The 21,261-nt window shown below is 46.7% G+C and overlaps 1 protein-coding gene across 6 annotated transcripts in view; it reads right to left on the bottom strand.

Moving 5' to 3' along the window:
* The window catches only part of ATP7B (ATPase copper transporting beta), a 52,630-nt gene that overhangs the window by 3,840 nt on the left and 27,529 nt on the right, over nt 1-21,261 (bottom strand). For all 6 annotated transcript variants that reach the window (XM_079969631.1, XM_079969635.1, XM_079969630.1 and 3 more), the window contains 11 exons: nt 20,269-20,360; nt 19,536-19,663; nt 14,561-14,715; nt 9,594-9,728; nt 8,247-8,441; nt 7,266-7,451; nt 5,780-5,978; nt 2,781-2,927; nt 1,822-1,964; nt 1,179-1,382; nt 936-1,053 (listed from right to left, as the gene is read on the bottom strand). In XM_079969631.1, coding sequence (XP_079825757.1) covers nt 936-1,053; nt 1,179-1,382; nt 1,822-1,964; nt 2,781-2,927; nt 5,780-5,978; nt 7,266-7,451; nt 8,247-8,441; nt 9,594-9,728; nt 14,561-14,715; nt 19,536-19,663; nt 20,269-20,360 — 1,702 coding nt within the window. The remainder of the gene's footprint in view (nt 1-935; nt 1,054-1,178; nt 1,383-1,821; nt 1,965-2,780; nt 2,928-5,779; nt 5,979-7,265; nt 7,452-8,246; nt 8,442-9,593; nt 9,729-14,560; nt 14,716-19,535; nt 19,664-20,268; nt 20,361-21,261) is intronic.

The following is a 21,261-nucleotide window of genomic DNA, read 5'->3' as shown; positions in this document are numbered from 1 at the left end:
AGTTTATGTTCCAATTTAACCCTGACTGGACTCAGTATTTTACCAGGTAGGGCCTGGGTGGTGGCAGTGAGAAATAAAGTGGTGGCACAGGAATCAATAGATGGTGAAACGTCCGGGGACCCTGTGTGATCGCCACAACATATGATCACATGGAACCTCTTTGTTCACACATATATAACTGTAAATAATTGTAAGCCAAGACAATTTAACAGTTAAACGGAACCCCTCGCCAGCTCTCTGCCTTCTCAAAACTGCTTCCCCTCCTCTCCACACAAACTAATTGCCCGTCTTCTGCTTCACACGCTCCAGGAAAACCCAGAGCAGAAAGGGCTAAAAAGGTTGGGATGAGGCTGTTACAGAGGGTCTCAAAAGATGCAGATGGGCAAAGCAGCCTGTCTTTCTTCCCAAATTACATAGCAACAAGAGAGAGATGCTGAGATCTAAGTTCCCTCGCTTCCACTTATCTCCCTACTACCCCTGCCGCCATTTTCGGACAGTCCTGCTTCCCACTGATAAGAGATTATGGACATAAAAGTCACCATGAGATAGATTATGTTCCCTTCCGTGAGTAGGCTACAGAATCCCAGTTTCGCTACTTTTAAGCTATCAACCAAATAGCTTCATCTCCTACTCGCCCTCCACCACCCCAGATGTCTGAAAACCACCGTAACTAATTAAAATTATTAGTAGGGTTGAAATAACACTTGTAGCTCAACATTGAATTTGGGGTAGGGTATAATGGAGATTTAAAAGATTTGGATTAATAGACAAAATGACCCACAAAGGGGAGGAGGGAAGTTCAGGAGATTCTTTGGAATTCTCTTTTTATGTTGATTGTTTGATAATTGTTAAAATCTGAAAAACTCTCTCTCTCTCTCTCTCTCTCTCTCTATATATATATATATATAAAGAAAACCATCATAACAGTAGCTTACCTGCAGCTATAGGTATGCCAAGGAGGTTGTATATTAAGGCCAGGATGAGATTTATTCGTATCCTTTTCACTGTTCTCTTGGATAGGCGGATACTTGTGACAACATCCATTAAGTCGTTCTGCACCAAAAAGAATCAGGGACATATTTTTTCCCCCCCAAAGAGCAAATACAATCCCAAATTTCTAAACATGCCCCAGGAAACCTCCCCGCACCACCATGCTGTTTTACAGAAAGTCAGCTCACACGAATAAGAACCACATCTGCGGCTTCGATGGCAACATCTGTGCCCGTTCCAATGGCAATGCCAACATCAGCCCTTGCCAAAGCCGGAGAGTCGTTGACTCCATCTCCCACCATGGCAACTCTCTTCCCTGCGGTTTGGAGTTCCTGGACTTTGGCTACTTTGTGAGATGGGAGAACCTCAGCAAAGACTTTTCTGATCCCAACCTAGATGCAAAAAGATGCTTTCTGTTAGTATGAATTAGACAACTCGTTCAGCACAAAGGTCCATGTCTGTTTCGCTCTTGTGAATGAACAGAAAAACACCCCTTTTAGACCACCAATGTTCCCAGATTGTCGCTATTTGCAGGTAGGATTCAATCTCCTACCAGCAAATTTGGGTTCCACGATTCAAGTTGAGTTGGGGCTGTTGCACAACAAACCTACTCCGCACCTCCAGCAGACTTTTTTCCCCGGTAAGAAAAGGGACAAGAAAAGTGTGGGATAACAACTGCTTGGTGCAACGTGGTCTAAGCTTCTCACAAACCAATCAGTCCGAATGCTGACTAAAATAGCAGATATCCAGCCTCCCTGCAAGCTTAATGCAAAACCATCATCTTCAAGATAAATGTTCAACAGACGTCTGTAAGTGACCCAGAAACCCTACCTGAGTTGCAATTGCTTTGGCAGTTTTCCTGTTATCTCCTGTAATAAGCACCACATCCACTCCCATATTTTGCAGTATGTGCACAGCTAGGGCTGCCTCTGGCTTGACTGTGTCTGCTATCGCAATCATGCCACAAAGTGAGCCTGCAGAAGAAAAGAAGAAGAAAAAGAAGAGTTTGGATTTGCTATCCCGCTTTATCACTACCCGAAGGAGTAGTCTCAAAGCGGCTAACAATCTCCTTTCCCTTCCTCCCCTACAACAAACACTCTGTGAGGTGAGTGGGGCTGAGAGACTTCAGAGAAGTGCGACTGGCCCAAGGTCACCCAGCAGCTGCATGTGGAGGAGCGGAGACGCGAACCCGGTTCACCAGATTACAAGTCTATCGCTCTTAACCACTACACCACACTGGCTCTTGTATATCCACAAGACTCTTGTACAGTGGTGCCCCACAAGACGAACGCCTCGCAAGACGGAAAACCCGCTAGACGAAAGGGTTTTCCGTTTTGGAGGTGCTTCGCAAAACGAATTTCCCTATGGGCTTGCTTCGCAAGACGAAATGTCTTGCGAGTTCCTGTGGGTTTTTCCCCCCTTTCCCCCCTTTTCCTAAGCCCTAAGCCGCTTATCAGCTGATCCGCTAAAAGCCGCTAAACCGCTAATAGCACTAATCCGCTAAGCTGTCAATGGGCTTGCTTCGCAAGACGAAAAAACCGCTATACGAAGAGCCTCACGGAATGGATTAATTTCGTCTTGCAAGGCACCACTGTATATTCAGCCAGCCAAAACCGCTTATTCCTCTCAATTTTCATCTCTAGCTCTGGAACTGAGAGACATCCCACTGGTGCTGTTTTGGCCATCCTAGTCCTGCAGCCCCTCCACCCCCTTCTCCCCACAACGTGTGACACGTCGAGCTGGATGCCACTTGGCCAGGTGGTGAAAATGTGTCTAAATGCATAGAGTACCATCTATGGCCACCAGTATAGCCGTATGTCCTTTCATTTCGTGGCCGGTCATTGCCTCGTGAACATCCCTGGAGATATGCAAGCCGTTCCGTCTCATCCACTCCCGGTTCCCGATCAACACAGAGTAAGTCACAGGGGCTGCGACATCTGCCAGGCACAGAAATTGGATGGCATGAAATCTTAACAGTGCAAAAGGGTTCCAAAATTACAGGGAAGGACTCATCTGGGAACAGAATGTTGTCCCACGCTATCCGTTGTAATAGGCGCCAGACATAACTCTCCCCCGTTGTAGGAGTGGCGAGAGCCAGGACTGACTGACTGACAATACAGCAGTGCCTATCAAACTTTGCTAGCATACACTTAAGACATTTGGAAAATTACAACATGCGGAAGATAGATTTGTAGGGCATCTTTTCACAGACTGACAGAATAAAAAACACACAGATGCCATGTTTTTAAGGCAGTGGAGGGAAACACACACACACACACACACACACACACACCCATTCCCCAAACTTCTTTGATGAGGCATGCAAGTCACCAAATCCCTACAAAGAGGCTTGTTTTCATCACATTTGCTCTCTTATCCAATTTTGATGCCAGCTAATGTGGAGAAGGTATAAAGAACAGGGCCCGCAGAGTGAAAGGGTGGGGAAGACATCATCTGCTGTCCGAACTAGACTTTAAATGTCAACGCAAAAACCCTATCAACATAAATCAGATTGTCTGACCAAAACTGACTCAAATGTCAGTTTTTAGCCTGGATTTCTTGGGATCTCCCAACAGTTTACAAATATCAGTCAACAGCTTCTATATATACATACACACATAAATACATAATTTTATTTGTATGCAGCCTCTCTACAGTTCAAACCATGCTCAAGGCAGCTTACAACATGATAAAAAATACATAACTACAACATAACAAAAGTAAAAAAAAAAAAAGGTAAAGGACCCCTGACAGTTAAGTCCAGTCGCAGATGACTCTGGGGTTGTGGCACTCATCTCGCTCTATAGGCCGAGGGAGCCGATGCTTGTCCGCAGGCAGTTTTTCTGGGTCATGTAGCCAGCATGACTAAGCCACTTCTGGCGAACCAGAGCAGCACACGGAAACTCTGTTTACCTTCCCGCCAGAACGGTACCTATTTATCTACTTGCACTTTGACATGCTATCGAACTGCTAGGTTGGCAGGAGCAGGGACCGAGCAACGGGAGCTCACCCCGTTGTGGGGATTTGAACCGCCGACCTTCCGATCAGCAAGCCCAAGGCTCAGTGGTTTAGACCACAGTGCCACCCGCGTCTGCGTACTTCTGAGTAGGAATGAAGATATAATTGCTCTGTCAAGAGGTAGACCCTGAGAGGCATATAACTTAAAGGTAAAAAGAAAACGCACCCATCAAAAAGTAACCAGCAGAATAAATGTTGCCCTGTCTTGATATTACACCACAGCGCCACCCATGTCCCTTATAACAAAAGTATTCATATGCAATAAATAAAACATTACAAAACACAATACTAAACGGAACAATTTCCACAGAAATCACAACAAAATCTAAAATAAAGATACAAAACCCCTCCAGCAACAGCAGCCCCCCCAAAAAACAACAACACCCCAGCTTAAATGTCTGTTCAGCAGCTGCAGCTTCTGTAGCTGGAGTCAGCCAGGATCCTGCCCTCCCAGGCCAGGTGGAAAAGGCCTGCAAGGCAAGGGTACAGGTCTTCCAGGTCTCACAGCCAAAAAGTACAAGGAACTTATAGAATCATAGAATCATAGAATCGTAGAGTTGGAAGAGACCACAAGGGCCATCGAGTCCAACCCCCTGCCAAGCAGGAAACACCATCAGAGCACTCCTGACATATGGTTGTCAAGCCTCTGCTTAAAGACCTCCAAAGAAGGAGACTCCACCACACTCCTTGGCAGCAAATTCCACTGTCGAACAGCTCTCACTGTCAGGAACTTGACAAGATGGAAATGAGTTAAAACTATAAAATCGGCCAGTGATGGAGGACCTGTGGTCCTTCAGATGTTTTTGGACACCAGCTTTCATCAGCCCCAATGGACAGTATGGATAATGGTCAGGGATTGCTGAAGTCAAAAGGGGATTGACAGATATTTGCTTCCTCCAGTCTCTCCTGCCCACCTATTCTCCCCTCCTCTGCCCCTAGACAGTTCAAACTGGAGCATTTCTGCACCATGGAGTAGGCAGAATAAGGAAGCAATTTCTGGGACAAACCACACTGCTCAGGTATGGGGCATATCCAAGCTGGAAACAATCTGATTTGGCACAAGACCGTCTCTGACGTTCCTAAATACAGTGGTATTTCAAGTTACAAACACCTCGTTATAAACTCTTCAGGTTACAAACTCCGCTAACCTGGAAGAGCTACCTCAAGTTGAGAACTTTGCCCCAGGATGAGAACGGAAATCATGTGCTGGCTGGACAGCAGCAGCAAGAGGCCACATTAGTGAAACCACGCCTCTAGTTAAGAACGGTTTCAGGTTAAGAACGGACCTCTGGAATGAATTAAGTTCATAACTAGAGGTACCACTGTATTGTATTTAGAAAAGTCAGCTGTGCTTTTGTGGTCTATAATTCAGATTAGGGCTACCCGACCTACCTACTAATAATTGATTCTTATGTATTTCCTAGTAATAGGATGCTACCCTAACAAGCTTGATTAAGAATGCAACAAAGTCTACATTTTTGCTGAAGTTTCCTAAACACCAGTACTTGTAATTAAGACAAGGTGGTCACTCAAAATCCTAATGCTTCCTCGTCTCTTCTGCAATTCAACATTTCCCAGAGGCCAGTATCAACCAGAAGAAAGATGTTTTGCCTAGTGTTAAAATTTTGCACACAAAGCAGCTTAATGATTGTATTTATTATGTGCAGCTAGGAACGTGGTCAAGATAAACACCCAATTGTCAGACTTTATCGGTTGAGGAACCATTCATTTAGCAACCTGTGGCTGTACTGATAGCTGCAATCTTACTTACCTTCCAGTTTGGCGATCAGGGCCTGTGGGTCTGGATCTGTAGCGCCTCTGCCAATGTCCCCAAGGGGAGAATTCGGATGGCTCAAAAGCTGCTCCGTCTCACCCAGCACGACTTCAATGCTGCCAACATTACAGCTTATTCCACACCCAGGGACTGCCTGAAAATCTTTGCAGTAGCCAAGGATCTCTCTGCCCAGCTCCTGCAAAATAAGGGCAGTGGTACCTCTAGTTGCATTCTGCTCTTGTTACGGAATTTCAGCTTACGAATGCGACAAACCCGGAAGTCTTTACTTCCGGGTTCACCAGGCGCGCATGTGCAGAAGTGATCTGCATGCTTCATACATGCGCAGAAGCACTCAATTGCACTGCACACATGCGCAGAAGAGGCGCTGTAGTTGCAGACTTTTTGGGGTGGATTAAGTACGCAACTAGAGGTACCACTGTAGTTTTAAATGATACTGGGAAGAAGCGGAAAGTCACACAAGCAGAAAGACATTCAAATTCTCTGTGCCAGTGTCCTCCTGAGGCCAAGGGCTCCCATAACTCACCCCAATTTCTGAAAACTGGTGACGTAACTTAAGATTCTCAGTACCACCAAACATAAACAATCCAAACTGTCCCAAATGTATGAGATATGAACCAGGCTGAGGGCCTTCTTGGTAGTGGCGCCGGCCCTGTGGAGGGCCCTCCCATCAGACGTCAAGGAGATGAGTAACTATGTAACCTTTACAATAAGGTTACCAGATGTCACCATTTCCCAGGAACAGTCCCCGGATTTACAAATCAGTCCCCATGCAAAATCCATTGAAGTTGAAAAGTGTCCCCAGATTCATTGGAAAAAATCTGGTAACCTTACTTTAGAAGACACCTGAAGGCAGCCCTGTATAGGGAAGCTTTTTAATGTTTTAATATTTTTTTAGATATGTTGGAAGCTGCCCAGAGTGGCTGGGGCAACCCAGAAGGGTGGGGTATAACGAACGAACAAACGAACAAACGAAATCATCATCATCATCTTTACATTGCCAGTTACAGGATCTAACAATGACAAAAGTCTGTTGCATGCAAATGCAGAACTTCCCCTCAAAGCAGAGATTACTAAGTGTCAACTAGAGGTAAAAAGGTAAAGGACCCCTGGATGGTGAAGTCCAGACAAAATTGACTATGGGGTGCAGCAATCATCTTGCTTTTCAGGCCGTGGGAGCTGGCGTTTTTCCACAGACAGCTTTCCAGGTCATGTGGCCAGCATAACTAAACTGCTTTTGACGCAACAGAATGCTGTGATGAGTGCCAGAGCACACAGAAACGCCGTTTACCTTCCCGCCACAGTGGTACCTATTTATCTACTTGCACTGGTGTGCTTTCGAAGTGCTAGGTTGGTAGGAGCTGGGACAGAGCCACAGGAGATCACCCCGTTGTGTGGATTCAAACTGCTGACCTTACGATCGGCAAGCCCAGGAGGTTCAGTGGTTTAGACCATAGTGCCATACCTCTTTGCAGTACTTAGTGACAGCCATTCCTAAAGGATGTTCGCTGCTGGCTTCTGCAGTGCCCACAACAGCAAGCACCTTCTTCAGAGACAAAGTAGCTCCTGCGTCTCCTAGTAAGAGGACCCTCATGACTCTAGGAACTCCGTAAGTGATGGTCCCCGTTTTATCAAACATTACGGTCTGTACCTGCAAGAAATAAAGACACAGGTAGATTTTATTTGTATGCTGACCATAACACAAAGTTCCCTGGGTAGTTTGCAATAAAAAATTAACAAAGATATAAAATTTAATCTAGAAACATACAATCAAAATTACCGTATTTTTCGCCCTATAGGACGCACTTTCCCCCCTCCAAAAATGGAGGGGAAATGTGTGTGCGTCCTATGGGCCAAATGCAGGCTTTCGCTGAAGCCTGGAGAGCAAGAGGGGTCGGTGCTCACCGACCCCTCTTGCTCTCCAAGCTTTAGGAAGCTCTGCACAACCCTCGGGAGACCGGCGCGACTTCGTGCTGGTCTCCCGAGGGCTGCGCAGAGCTGCCTGCATCCCCGAGGGCTGCGCAGAGCTGCCTGCAATCCAAAGCCTAGGGCGCGCTGAAGAGCGCGCCCGGGCTTTGCGCAGCTCTCCGCAAGCCTGGGGAGACCGGCGCAACTTCCCGCCGGTCTCCCTAGGCTTGCGGATAGCAGGCTGTTCTCGGGGCTGGGGTTCAGGGAAGCTCGGGCTTCCCCTGTGCCAGCCCCGTGCTTGGGGGGGGGGAATTTTCTTTATTTCCCCCCCCAAAAAAACTAGGTGTGTCCTATGGGGCGGTGCGCCCTATGGGGCGAAAAATACGGTAAATAAATACAAGAAAACAGCCCTAAAACACAGGGGCTTACTTCTGTGTCGACATCTATAGGACTGCACTGTAAATCTATCGATATTTGTTTCAAAAAGCAGCAAAAAGAGTTATGGCAGCAGGTGTGAGTTAGCAATGACAATATTAACCTTGTGTGCCATTTCCAGGGGTTTCCCACCTTTGATGAGAATACCGTTCTGGGCGGCAACTCCAGTGCCCACCATCACCGCGGTTGGGGTGGCCAGACCCAAGGAACAAGGGCACGCAATGCACAGGACGGTGATGGAGGTCTGAAAGGCAAAGCGCAGGACGACTTCGGTTTTCGAGACGTGTTTACTGTGATGCTAGGAGGGAAGCGAGAACAGTTTGCTCAGAAGGGAAATCTGGTGATATTAAAAAGAGAGTACGCATTAGCAATATACAGCCGTGGCTGAAAACCAGAATGCGCACACACTTACTGCCGTCTGTACTGACAAATCACTATATTCATGCCTGAAAATTCAATCCCTTTATTGATTACTACACATAGGGGAACCAAGTCTAGGCATAACAACAGCTTTCACCACCCTTTGGAATGAGTTGAAATGCTCAGTTTATAGTTAGAAAGTATTCTTTATTTCTGATATTTAGATCTCCTTGTTTCCTCTTTGCCTTCAATTTCAGTTGCTCTGGGAAACAGCTGCTCTTCTTTTTTATGTTGGCCTTTCAGGTATTTGAAGACCATGCTTCCCCCAAGTAATGCTAATCTAATCTAAACACGCCTAATCCTTACAGCTTTTCCACATTATATCTTATCTGGTATGTTTGCTGCTGTCCTTGGCAGCCCAAGTTAGATCATGGGCTGGTGGTGAGCAGTCTTGGGTCTTAACACAGTGTTTCCGCAGGAGCTATTTGGCCATGGCTAATCATTTTCAGGGACGCAGGTGGCGCTGTGGGTTAAAGCCTCAGCGCCTAGGGCTTGCCGATCGAAAGGTCGGCGGTTCGAATCCCTGCGGCGGGGTGTGCTCCCGCTGCTCGGTCCCAGCGCCTGCCAACCTAGCAGTTCGAAAGCACCTCCGGGTGCAAGTAGATAAATAGGGACCGCTTACCAGCGGGAAGGTAAACGGCGTTTCCGTGTGCGGCTCTGGCTCTGGCCAGAGCAGCGATGTCACGCTGGCCACGTGACCCGGAAGTGTCTCCGGACAGCGCTGGCCCCTGGCCTCTTAAGTGAGATGGGCGCACAACCCCAGAGTCTGTCAAGACTGGCCCGTACGGGCAGGGGTACCTTTACCTTTACCTTTACTAATCATTTTCAAATGATCCACACTGCTAAAATAATCAATTCTTTGCCAGCTCTGTCCCCAATGGGGCAGAGAAGCATACATTCAACACACTCCAGAGCAACTTAACTTTAGATTACACACTTAAGGAAAAAAATCCTGGCTGCTGTGATTTGTGAATATAAGCAAAGCTTCTAAGCAATATTACATCATAATAAATCAGTATATAGTACTTACAGTGAAGTATTTCAGCACAATATCAAAGTGTACAAATCCGATTACAATCCAGGCCACTAGAGTTGCAACGGAAATGATGACTATAAAAGGGACAAAATATCCACTAAATCTGTCCGCCAGTTGCTGGATGGGTGCCTATAAATTGAGAAGATACGTTTACAGTATATTTATGCAGGACAGAACAGTTGCATGAACTCCACTATTAAGCCTTTTACAAATACTGTACAGTCGTACCTTGGTTGTCAAACGCCTTGGTACTCATCCCATTTGACTCCTGAACGCTGCAAACCCGGAAGTGAGTATTCCGGTTTGCAAACATTTTTTGGAAGCAGAACGTCCGAGGCAGCTTCTGATTGAGTGCAGGAAGCTCCTGCAGCCAATCGGAAGCGGCGCCTTGGTTGTCAAACATTTTTGGAAGTCGAACAGATTTCTGGAATGGATTCCATTCGACAACCAAGGTATATATACTGTATACCTGCTTTATAGGGGCACATTCCTCTGACAAAATCTCCCACCACCCAGTCCTCAGATTAATTACGAGAAGAGCAGTCACTAGTTAATCAAAGGCTACCCTTGCTGTGTTTTCAGATGATCCCTGAAAGAGCTCCTTCCATCCTGCCAGTGCCATCAACTAGACTGGGGGACACAACAGAGAAGCCTCACAATGATGGAACTCCCTCTCTCAGGGATGATCTCTCTTTCTTTAAGGAAGTTAGATTGGCTTCGACCAGAGCCAGGGCCTTTTCAACTCTGGCTCCGGCCTGGTGGAACTCTCTGCCTCATGAGACCAGGGCCCTGCAGGATCTGATTTCTTTCCGCAGGGCCTGTAAGACAGAGTTGTTCCGCCTGGCCTTTGGCTTGGAGCCAATTTGATTCCCTCCCTCCCTCCCTCTCTCTCTCTCTCTCTTTTTTTTTTTTCCTTCTCCTCCTGCGATGAGGCTACATTTTAATATTTTAATGTTCCATTATTTTAATGTTGTATTTTATTTTGTTTTTAAGTTTGTAATCATTCATCTTGTTTTTATTATTGCTTGTAAGCCGCTCTGAGCCCGGCCTTGGTGGGGAGGGCGGGGTATAAATAAAAAAATATTATTATTATTATTATTATTATTATTATTATTATTATTTCTCTGCTGCCTTTATGCAGGCACTGAAGGGTCATCAATTCAGGTCCCCCCCCCCAAAAAAGACGCTGCGGTTTTACCTGTAACATCTTCTAACACCTTTTAAAGCCTAGCTGGTATTAAGTAGAGTTATGCTGGTTTGGGTTGGGCTTTAATTGGGACTGGCTTTGTTTCTGTTGCTTGGTATTGAATGATGTTTTTTGCAATTCTTTCCCCATTATTATTATTATTATTATTATTATTATTATTTTAATTCTTGTATTTCAATACTGTATTTAATACTGTGCCTGGCTTAACTCACGAGACTGCCCCGTTATATAAAACAGGGCTTGCAGAAATAAAATAAAGAGAGGAGGTAAACTCGTGGACGTAAAAAGAAACGAAAACCCCACCCCACAATCTGCTGCTATTTATTTTAGGTGGAGATGCAGAAGGAGGGAGGAGAAAGCCTATCAGTAGGTTCACAGTGGGCATGAGGAGGACTCAGCAACCTCTACCTATGTGCCCCTCTTGCCCTAAAAATTTGAACCCACCACTATTACTGAGACAAACCTGGGTTTAAATAAATGGGTCAGTGGCCTAAGAAGTTTGGCTCCAAGGCAGAATCTTCAGGTGCCAGGCAAAAACATTTCTCTTCAACCAGGCTGAGTTTGGCTGAGTAACATTTTAGGGCTATTAAATGGGTTTGTGAGTTGGGGGAGGTGTAATCAGTTTGTTTTTATTACGTATTTTGTATTCCCGTTTTGTATTTTTCTCTTGTGAATTGCCCTGGGATCTTTGGATGAAGGGCAGTATACAAAATTAATAGTAATAGTAATAGTGGCAAAAGGGATGCGGGTGGCGCTGTGGGTTAAACCACAGAGCCTAGGACTTGCCGATCCAAAGGTCGGCGGTTCAAATCCCCGTGACGGGGTGAGCTCCCGTTGCTCGGTCCCTGCTCCTGCCAACCTAGCAGTTCGAAAGCACGTCAAAGTGCAAGTAGATAAATAGGTACCACTCCGGCGGGAAGGTAAACGGCGCTGCTCTGGTTCGCCAGAAGCGGCTTAGTCATGCTGGCCACATGACCCGGAAGCTGTACGCCGGCTCCCTCGGCCAGTAAAGCGAGATAAGCGCCGCAACCCCAGAGTCGGTCACGACTGGACCTAATGGTCAGGGGTCCTTTTTAATAGTGGCAAAACAACAACAGCAACAGCAACAACTACAGGAGAAAGAGAGTTTTCCCAGACAAAATATTTCCTCACGAAGCTCGGTAGTGCCACAGCCAGTACACCTGTACTGAATAGCAGTGGAAGCAGGAGCCCCATTGCATGGGAGGGCACTCCATGTTTCCCACATTTTAATATCAATGGGAGATGAGCCAGTGCTAGAGAGGGGAGAACCATAATATTCACTGGTAGAAGAAACCAGCTATTGGGGAAGGTAGGGTAGGAGAGAAGGAAGGCATCCATTTTCCCAGCTGGTTATAAAAAACGTAGCTTCTCATCCCAGAAGCACAGGCCTAGGGAAAAGTCTCATATATCTCCCCAAGTACATAATGTTTGTACAAAAGAAAATAATTAGGATGGAGAAAGGCCTTGAAACCAATAAGATTTACATCCAAACGGATACATCCCAGTTGGGAGCGTGACAAGAGTGCAGCAGCAAAACCAAATAAAGGAGAGTCCAAAGGTCACCTGGGTGTGGAGGAGGAGGAAAAACTTGCATGGGGTAGTATTTCAGACAGTAGCAGGCGAGAGAAGGGTTAGAAGAGAGGGAGGACTAGAGGCCAGTGAGAGGTCCTCAATTCAAAAGCAGCAATTGCACATGAATCTTCCATTGTACGTTCATAAGGCTCGGCTGAAATCTCCTGCTTCCCTGATTTCCCAGGTGTTTTTTTGGCTTTTTCATATTCTTACCTCAGAGGCAGGTACTCACGACCCTAGCAATTGCACTACAGTGGTACCTCGGGTTAAGTACTTACAGTGGTGCCCCGCAAGACGAATGCCTCGCAAGACGGAAAACCCGCTAGACGAAAGGGTTTTCCGTTTTGGAGGTGCTTCGCAAAACGAATTTCCTATGGGCTTGCTTCGCAAGACGAAAATGTCTTGCAAGTTCCTGCGGGTTTTTTTCCTTTCCCCCCCTTTTTCTAAGCTGCTAAGCCGCTTATCAGCTGATCCGCTAAGCCGCTTATCAGCTGATCCGCTAAGCCGCTTATCCGCTGATCCGCTAAGCCGCTGATCCGCTTAACAGCTGATCCGCTAAGCAGCTTATCAGCTGATCCGCTAAGCCGCTTATCAGCTGATCCGCTAAGCCCCTAAGCCGCTAATAGCGGTAATCCGCTAATGGGCTTGCTTCGCAAGATGAAAAAACCGCAAGACGAAGAGACTCGCGGAACAGATTCTTTTCGTCTTGCGAGGCACCACTGTAATTCGTTCCGGAGGTCTGTTCCTAACCTGAAACTGTTCTTAACCTGAAGCACCACTTTAGCTAATGGGGCCTCCCGCTGCCGCTGCACCGCAGGAGCACGATTTGTGTTCTCATCCTGAAGCAAAGTTCTTAACCCGAGGTACTATTTCTGGGTTAGCGGAGTGTGTAACCTGAAGCGTATGTAACCTGAAGCGTATCTAACCTGAGGTACCACTGTACATGCTGTTCATAGAACTACAGATTTGGAGGGGACCTTGTAGTGCAATGCAGCTGGCTTACTTGAAGATGGCTTCAAGTAAGATGAGAGAGGTTCAGGAACCAGGTAAGCAGCCAGATGGAAGAGAGATGGACCTATGTCCTCTGGGAGAGATTTTGGGAGTATGGGCTGAGGATCTACAAAAAGCTTTGGGTGGCAGTATATGGGAAGCTTTTGGAGCAAACAGCCATGATAGCACTTCTGGAGTCTACATAACATGATAGCACTTCTGGAGACCACATAACACCGGTCTTAAAAGACCTACATTGGCTCCCAGTACGTTTCCGAGAACAATACAAAGTGTTGGTGCTGACCTTCAAAGCCCTAAACGGCCTCGGCCCAGTATACCTGAAGGAGCGTCTCCACCCCCATCGTTCAGCCCAGACACTGAGGTCCAGTGCCGAGGGCCTTATGGCAATTCACTCCCTGCGAGAAGTGAGGGCCTTCTTGGTAGTGACGCCTGCCCTGTGGAACACCCTCCCACCAGATGTCAAAGAGATAAACAACTACCTAATGTTTAGAAGACATCTGAAGGCAGCCCTGTTCAGGGGAGTTTTTAATGTGTGACATTCTAATGTATTTTTAATCTTTGTTGGAAGCCGCCCAGAGTGGCTGGGGAAACCCAGCCAGATGGGCAGGGTACAAATAATAAAAGGTAAAGGTAAAGGTACCCCTGCCCGTAGGGGCCAGTCTTGACAGACTCTGGGGTTGTGCGCCCATCTCACTTAAGAGGCCAGGGGCCAGCGCTGTCCGGAGACACTTCCGGGTCACGTGGCCAGCGTGACATCGCTGCTCTGGCGAGCCAGAGCCGCACACGGAAACGCCGTTTACCTTCCCGCTGGTAAGCGGTCCCTATTTATCTACTTGCACCCGGAGGTGCTTTCGAACTGCTAGGTTGGCAGGCGCTGGGACCGAGCAGCGGGAGCGCACCCCGCCGCAGGGATTCGAACCGCTGACCTTTCGATCGGCAAGTCCTAGGCGCTGAGGCTTTAACCCACAGCGCCACCTGCGTCCCAGCCAGATGGGCAGGGTACAAATAACAAATTATTATTATTATTATTATTATTATTATTATTATTATTATTATTTAAACACTTGTTAGATTCCCCCCTCCAATACCCAATACAGATGTCAAATGCCACAACAAAAACACTGAACCACTTCAAATGAGCATGCTTTACCTTTGACATCTGAGCTTCTTCTACCAGTTTTACAATTTGTGCCAAGGTGGTATCAGAGCCAACGTGAGTTGCTTTCACAAGCACAGAGCCATGTGCGTTGAGGGAGCCTGCGATTACTGTGCTGCCAAGTTTCTTGATGACAGGCATGGCTTCTCCTACAAGAATGAAGCGAAATCAACCAACAGCTTCTTCTAGCTTCTCCCTTACGCAGAAAGCAGTACAATGTCACACGGCACATAGCTCAACTCTGGAATTCTCTCCCGCCAAGAAGTAGTGATAGCCATTACCTCTAATGGCTTCAAAAGAGGTTTAGACAAATCCAGAAGGGATAAGGCTATCAATGGCGACGAGCCACAATGGCTATGTTATACCTCCACTGTGAAAGCAGCACCCCCCTGAATACCATGTGCAAGGAATCACAGGTAAGGAGAGTGCTGCTATGCTCAGGTCCAGCTCATGTATACCTGAAGGAGCATCTCCACCTCCATCGTTCTGCCCGGACACTGAGTTCCAGCACTGAGGGCCTTTTGGTGGTTCCCTCACTGCAAGAAGTGAGGTTACAGGGAACCAGGCAGAGGGCCTTCTCAGTAGTGGCGCCCGCCCTGTGGAACGCCCTCCCACCAAATGTCAAAGGCAAAAACAACTACAGTGGTGCCCCGCAAGACGAATGCCTTGCAAGACGAAAAACTCGCTAGACGAGAGGGTTTTCCGTCTTTTGAGGTGCTTCGCAAGACGAATTTTCCTATGGGCTTGCTTCGCAAGACGAAACATCGGGGGAGTTCTTGCGAGTTTTTTTCCTTTCCCCCCCTTTTTCTAAGCCGCTAAGCCACTAATAGCCGCTAAGCCGCTAAACTGCTAATAGCACTAATCCGCTAATAGCTGTGCTTCGCAAGACGAAAAAACCGCAAGATGAAGAGACTCGTGGAACGGATTAATTTCGTCTTGTGAGGCACAACTGTACCAGACTTTTAGGAGACATCTGAAGGCAGCTCTGTTTAGGCAAGTTTTTAATATTTGATGTTTCATAGTGTTTTTAATATTCTGTTGGGAGCTGCCCAGAGTGGCTGGGGAGGCCTGGCCAGATGGGCGGGGTATAAGTATTATTATTATTATCATCATCATCATCATTATCATCATTATCATCATTATTATCATCATCATCAATTTTTTATTAATTTTCCAAAAAAAATTAAAACAAACAAACAAGCATACAAACAAACAAACAAACAAACATACATACATACATACATACATACATACAATCTATTTATAATCAAACCATTCTTAATAACATTGTTAAGTGACTTCCTCAAATCCCCCTGGTTGAATTTCATTGTATGTCATTTTAACAGTTTTCCAAATCAATTTTCTCAAAAAATTAACTTGGCCACTTAAGATCTTTCATTCTTTCTGATTTAGCTTTAAACATCTTAATTCCTATCCTTACATATTTAAATCCTAAGCCTATCTAATATTTGCAAGCTTTTCCAGTTAAATTATCTTAATAATAATAATAATAATAATAATAATAATAATAAATTTTATTTATATCCCGCCCTCCCCAGCCAAAGCCGGGCTCAGGGCGGCTAACAACACTAAAACAGTACAACATTATAAAACATTATAAAAATAAATTAAAATCAAAATTGATGGCAACCATAAACTAAAGTTTTGTAAAGATTGCCAAAGGAGGGAGTCAGGCTGCGCCCTGACCAAAGGCCAGGTGGAACAGCTCTGTCTTGCAGGCCCTGCGGAAAGATGTCAAGTCCTGCAGGGCCCTTGTCTCTTGTGACAGAGGGTTCCACCAGGTTGGAGCCGCAGCCGAAAAAGCCCTGGCTCTAGTTGAGGCCAGCCTAACCTCTCTGTGGCCTGGGACCTTCAAGGTGTTTTTATTTGAAGACCGTAAGTTCCTCTGTGGGGCATACCAGGAGAGGCGGTCCCGTAGGTACGAGGGCCCTAGGCCGTATAGGGCTTTGAAGGTTAAAACCAGCACCTTAAACCTGATCCTGTACTCCACCGGGAGCCAGTGCAGCTGGTATAGCACCGGATGAATGTGATCTCTAAGCAAAGACCCCGTAAGGAGTCTCGCTGCGGCATTCTGCACCCGCTGGAGTTTCTGGGTCAGCCTCAAGGGCAGCCCCATGTAGAGCGAGTTACAATAATCCAGTCTGGAGGTGACCGTCGCGTGGATCACAGTGGCTAGGTCAGGGCGAGAGAGGTAAGGAGCCAACTGCTTAGCTTGGCGGAGATGAAAAAATACCGCCTTTGTTATAGCTGCAATCTGCGCCTCCATGGAGAGGGAGGTATCGAGGATTACACCCAAACTCTTAACGGACGGTGCTGGCACTAATTGCACCCCCCGCAAGAGATGGGAGTTGCCCCCTCAGTCCCATGTCGTCCCGTCCCAGCCAGAGGAGCTCTGTCTTCGAAGGATTTAACTTCAACCGGCTCCCACGTAACCATCCAGCCACAGCCTCCAAGCATCTTATCAGTGTGTCTGGGGCTGAGTCCGGGTGGCCGTCCATCAACAGATAGAGTTGGGTGTCATCAGCATACTGATGGCAGCCCAGCCCAAAACTCCGGACAAGCTGGGCGAGGGGGCGCATAAAGATGTTAAAAAGCATCGGGGAGAGTATCGCACCCTGGGGCACACCACACACCAAGGAGTGGCGGGATGACAATTCCCCCCCAAGCGCCACCCTCTGTCCCCGACCAGAGAGAAACAAGCGCAGCCATTGAAGGACTGTGCCCTGGATCCCCACGTCGGCAAGGCGGTGGTCCAGGAGTTCGTGATCGACCATGTCGAAGGCTGCTGACAGGTCTAGAAGAATCAGCAGCCCCGACCCGCCTCGATCCAGCTGCCTGCGGAGATCATCTGTTAGGGCGACCAGAGCCGTCTCGGTCCCATGACCAGCGCGGAAGCCGGACTGGAATGGATCCATTCATCCAGAAACCTACCAAGCTGTTCAGCAACCGCTCTCTCAATCACCTTACCCAGGAATGGAAGATTCGAAACCGGGCGGTAATTGGATAGATCTAAGGGATCTAATGATGTTTTCTTTAAGAGCGGGCGCACCACTGCCTCCTTCAGTTCCCCTGGGAATGTCCCGGTGCCAAGGGACAGATTGATGATATCCCCCAGGGGGGCCCGCACCTCGTCTGGACACGCTCTAATCAGCCAGGACGGGCATGGGTCGAGAGGACAAGTGGTGGGCTTTCCAGCTCGGAGGAGTCTGTCCACATCGGCTGGAGATATCCAGTCAAAGTGGTCCAATACTGAACCCGAGGACAGTCGAGGGGCCTCCAGTTCCTTTATTGTATCCAAATTGGCAGGGAGGTCATGGCGGAGCAACAAGACCTTCTCCGCAAAAAAGCTCGCAAATGCCTCACAGCTGTGTGTCAAATTGTTATTTAAATTTGGCTGTCCTTCGAGGGACGTTAAAGACCGAATTATACTAAATAATTGCGCCGGGCGAGAGCTAGCGGATGCAATGGAGGCCGAGAAGTAGGACTTCTTAGCGGCCTTCACTGCCATCTCGTAGGTTTTCATAAAAACCCTATAAGATGTTCTTGAAGCTCCGTCACGGGCACCCCGCCATACTCGCTCTAGCCGTCTGAGGTCCCGCTTCATTTTCCGGAGCTCCTCGGTAAACCAGGGAGCCCGGTTTCTGCGGGGTCGCAGAGGGCGCTTAGGTGCGATCTCATTGATGGCTGCCAGGAGCTGGGTATTCCAGGCCTCAACAAGCTCAGTGAATGAGTCGCCAGGGGGAGAAAGGTCCCGCAAGGCTTGACGGAATCTATCAGGGTCCATCAGCCTCTGCGGGCGATCCCAAATTGGCTCGCCACCCAAGCAGGGTGGGGGTGGAACGTCAATCCTGGCTTTCAGAGCATAGTGATCAGACCATGGCACCTTCATCGAAGGAAACATGATCACATCTATACCAACGCCAAAGATCAAATCCAGCGTGTGGCCTGCTTGATCTTAACATATTTAGCTAAGTACTCTTTAAATTTCATCCATTCTTCCTGGTACTCCTCTTCCTTCTGGTTGCGGACTCTTCCAGTCAGGTTGGCTAGCTCCGAAAAATCCATCATCTGCCAATCTTCCATTATTATTATTATTATTATTATTATTATTATTATTATTATTAGCTTTCCACAGCCATCTGGTTGGCCACTGTGAGAACAAGATACTGGGCTGGATAGCTCACTGGCCTAATCCAGCATGGATCTTTTTTTGTTCTCATGATATTCAGAGAACCATCCAATTTTGACAAGCATGCAGATGGATGCACCAATAACTGATGTATCTGGAAAATGCCTGCCTTACACCTGTGATTCTACCTTCTCCTAAGATGGGACACCTCTTTGTTCCCTGAAAAACCTGCTGTGCCCGAACGTTTAGATCAAGATCTACAGAAGCGAAACAAGATTTAAAATTCATGCTACCAACCAGAGAAGCACTGGACACTAGTATCTGCCTGTTAGGCTGCAACTATATCCTACTAGCCGGGAAAAGTGAAAGAAGAATTGTTGTAAGCAAATAATTTCTCTGGGATTACTGTAATTAAGAAGGCTTCATATATCGGTGTTTGGAACAGAGAAGCTGTTATTGGTTTTCTGCACTGATTATTGGGCTAATGAAGCACCACAGATCATAAAGCGACTCCAGCCCTCAAGGGATGCAATGCCAGCACATTACACCAGTGGAAATATTTAAAACTGCAGCTCTAAAACTAATTGCAAGCATTTGCAAACATTTATGTGGGAACTGGTTCCTTTGTTATTCCTAATAACAAATAAATGTTGTGCAACTTGCACCTTCACACCATCAACTCATGAACAGATATATGATCTATTTTGTCTCTCTCCTGATGCACCTGCACAGCATTAATTCTTTGTTCCACAGACCAAGCCCATGCAAAGCTCAGTCCCTGGGAACCTGCTATTGTTCAATTAAGAATGCACAAGTTACCAGTGATGAGGGATTCGTCTGCCATAGAGCTGCCTTCAACCACTTTTCCATCAACTGGAAATTTCCCACCGGGTACCACCTTTACGATGTCTCCTCGCTGAACCAGTTCAACAGGCACTTGTTCCTCCCTGTAAGTGAGATCTCAGTGTTAAGAAAAAGGGGCTCCATTTTAGCCATACCACTGAAATGAGAGAAACTCTACTATCTGAAAAGCAGCAGACACACAGCAGGACAAAAACACACATGGAGAAATAAACAAACTCAGTGCAGTAAGGAGATGCAAACGGACTTCGCACTGGAATGCAAAGACAAATTCTGAGTGTAAATTGCGGTATAAAATCTGCTACACCTGCCTCTGTCTCATCGCAAATACACATCTCTACCTTTGTCTCCCTCCAAATTGAAGTACAACTAATACCAGGACAGAGTGAGGATTTCTGGACACTACGCATCTAAGACTCAACCCTGATCGTATTCCATCTCTTCCAATACAAATAAACCTCCTGAATACCACATAGAGGTTTTATTTATGCATTTATAAGCCCAATCCAATATATAAAACCAACTGAATGCAATGAAAAAACACAATAAAAACATTACAGCAAATGCAGCACGGTCCCCTAAAAGCCAGTTACATCCATCACAGCTTATTTACCTCTGAACTGGATTTGCGAAATCTCAGAAGACTACATCGTATCGTAAGAAAAACAGGAAAGAATTACTACTGACATACCTGATGACACAGTTGTCAGCTCCAAGTGTCACTACAACGGCTTCTGTAGCTTGAAGAGAGATTAATTTGGCAAGTGCTGCTGATGTTTTACTCTATGAAGCAGAGACAGACATTGGTGATTGGAAGGCATGATACATTTTTTCAGTTCCCCACTGAATTTCACTTATGCTAAAACTCAAAATATGCTCCATTGCCCATTTTTTCCCATTAAATATTGCATGCCACAGCATCCATCACTCAAGATACATGGGAAACCCATTCAGCACCTAAGTATAGTATTATGTAGATGGCTTAGCGCTGTATGGGCTGGAAGCCAAGTGTATGCTTGCTTTTGAAAGATAAACATGCCCAGTTATCTATGGGTACTGGTGTACTTCTTGAGTTTTATTGCTGTAACATTTTGGCCTTTTGTTCCCTGCTCTAGAATCCAAACAAAAACATAGGAACATCCTGCTGGATCTGGTCAGTGGGCCGTGTAGTCCAACAGCCTGTTCTCTCAGTGACCAACCAGATGGCTGTGGGAAATCCGCAAGCAGGATGTGAGGGGACTGCGCCTGCCTCCCAGAGTTCTTCGCTCCTCTGCCTCCATCATGTGATGAAGGATGGTACCAAACCCATCCAGGTCATCAGCAACCTATCACATCTACCATTCAGTGTGGTGTAGTGGTTAGGAGCGGTAGACTCGTAATCTGGGGAACCGGATTCGCGTCTCCGCTCCTCCACATGCAGCTGCTGGGTGACCTTGGGCCAGTCACACTTCTTTGAAGTCTCTCAGCCCCACTCACCTCACAGAGTGTTTGTTGTGGGGGAGGAAGGGAAAGGAGAATGTTAGCCGCTTTGAGACTCCTTCGGGTAGTGATAAAGCGGGATATCAAATCCAAACTACTCTTTTTCTTCTTCTTCTTCTTCTTCTTCTTCTTCTTCTTCTTCTTCTTCTTCTTCATGTAAGACCAATTGTTCCTTCTGTACTAACTCCCACATGTGACCAAGGCT

This window comes from Podarcis cretensis, assembly GCF_951804945.1.
Source record: "Podarcis cretensis genome assembly, chromosome: 3".
NCBI lineage: Eukaryota > Metazoa > Chordata > Lepidosauria > Squamata > Lacertidae > Podarcis > Podarcis cretensis.
Note: the sequence above shows the minus strand (reverse complement) of the source record. Positions and strands in the feature narration are given on the sequence as shown.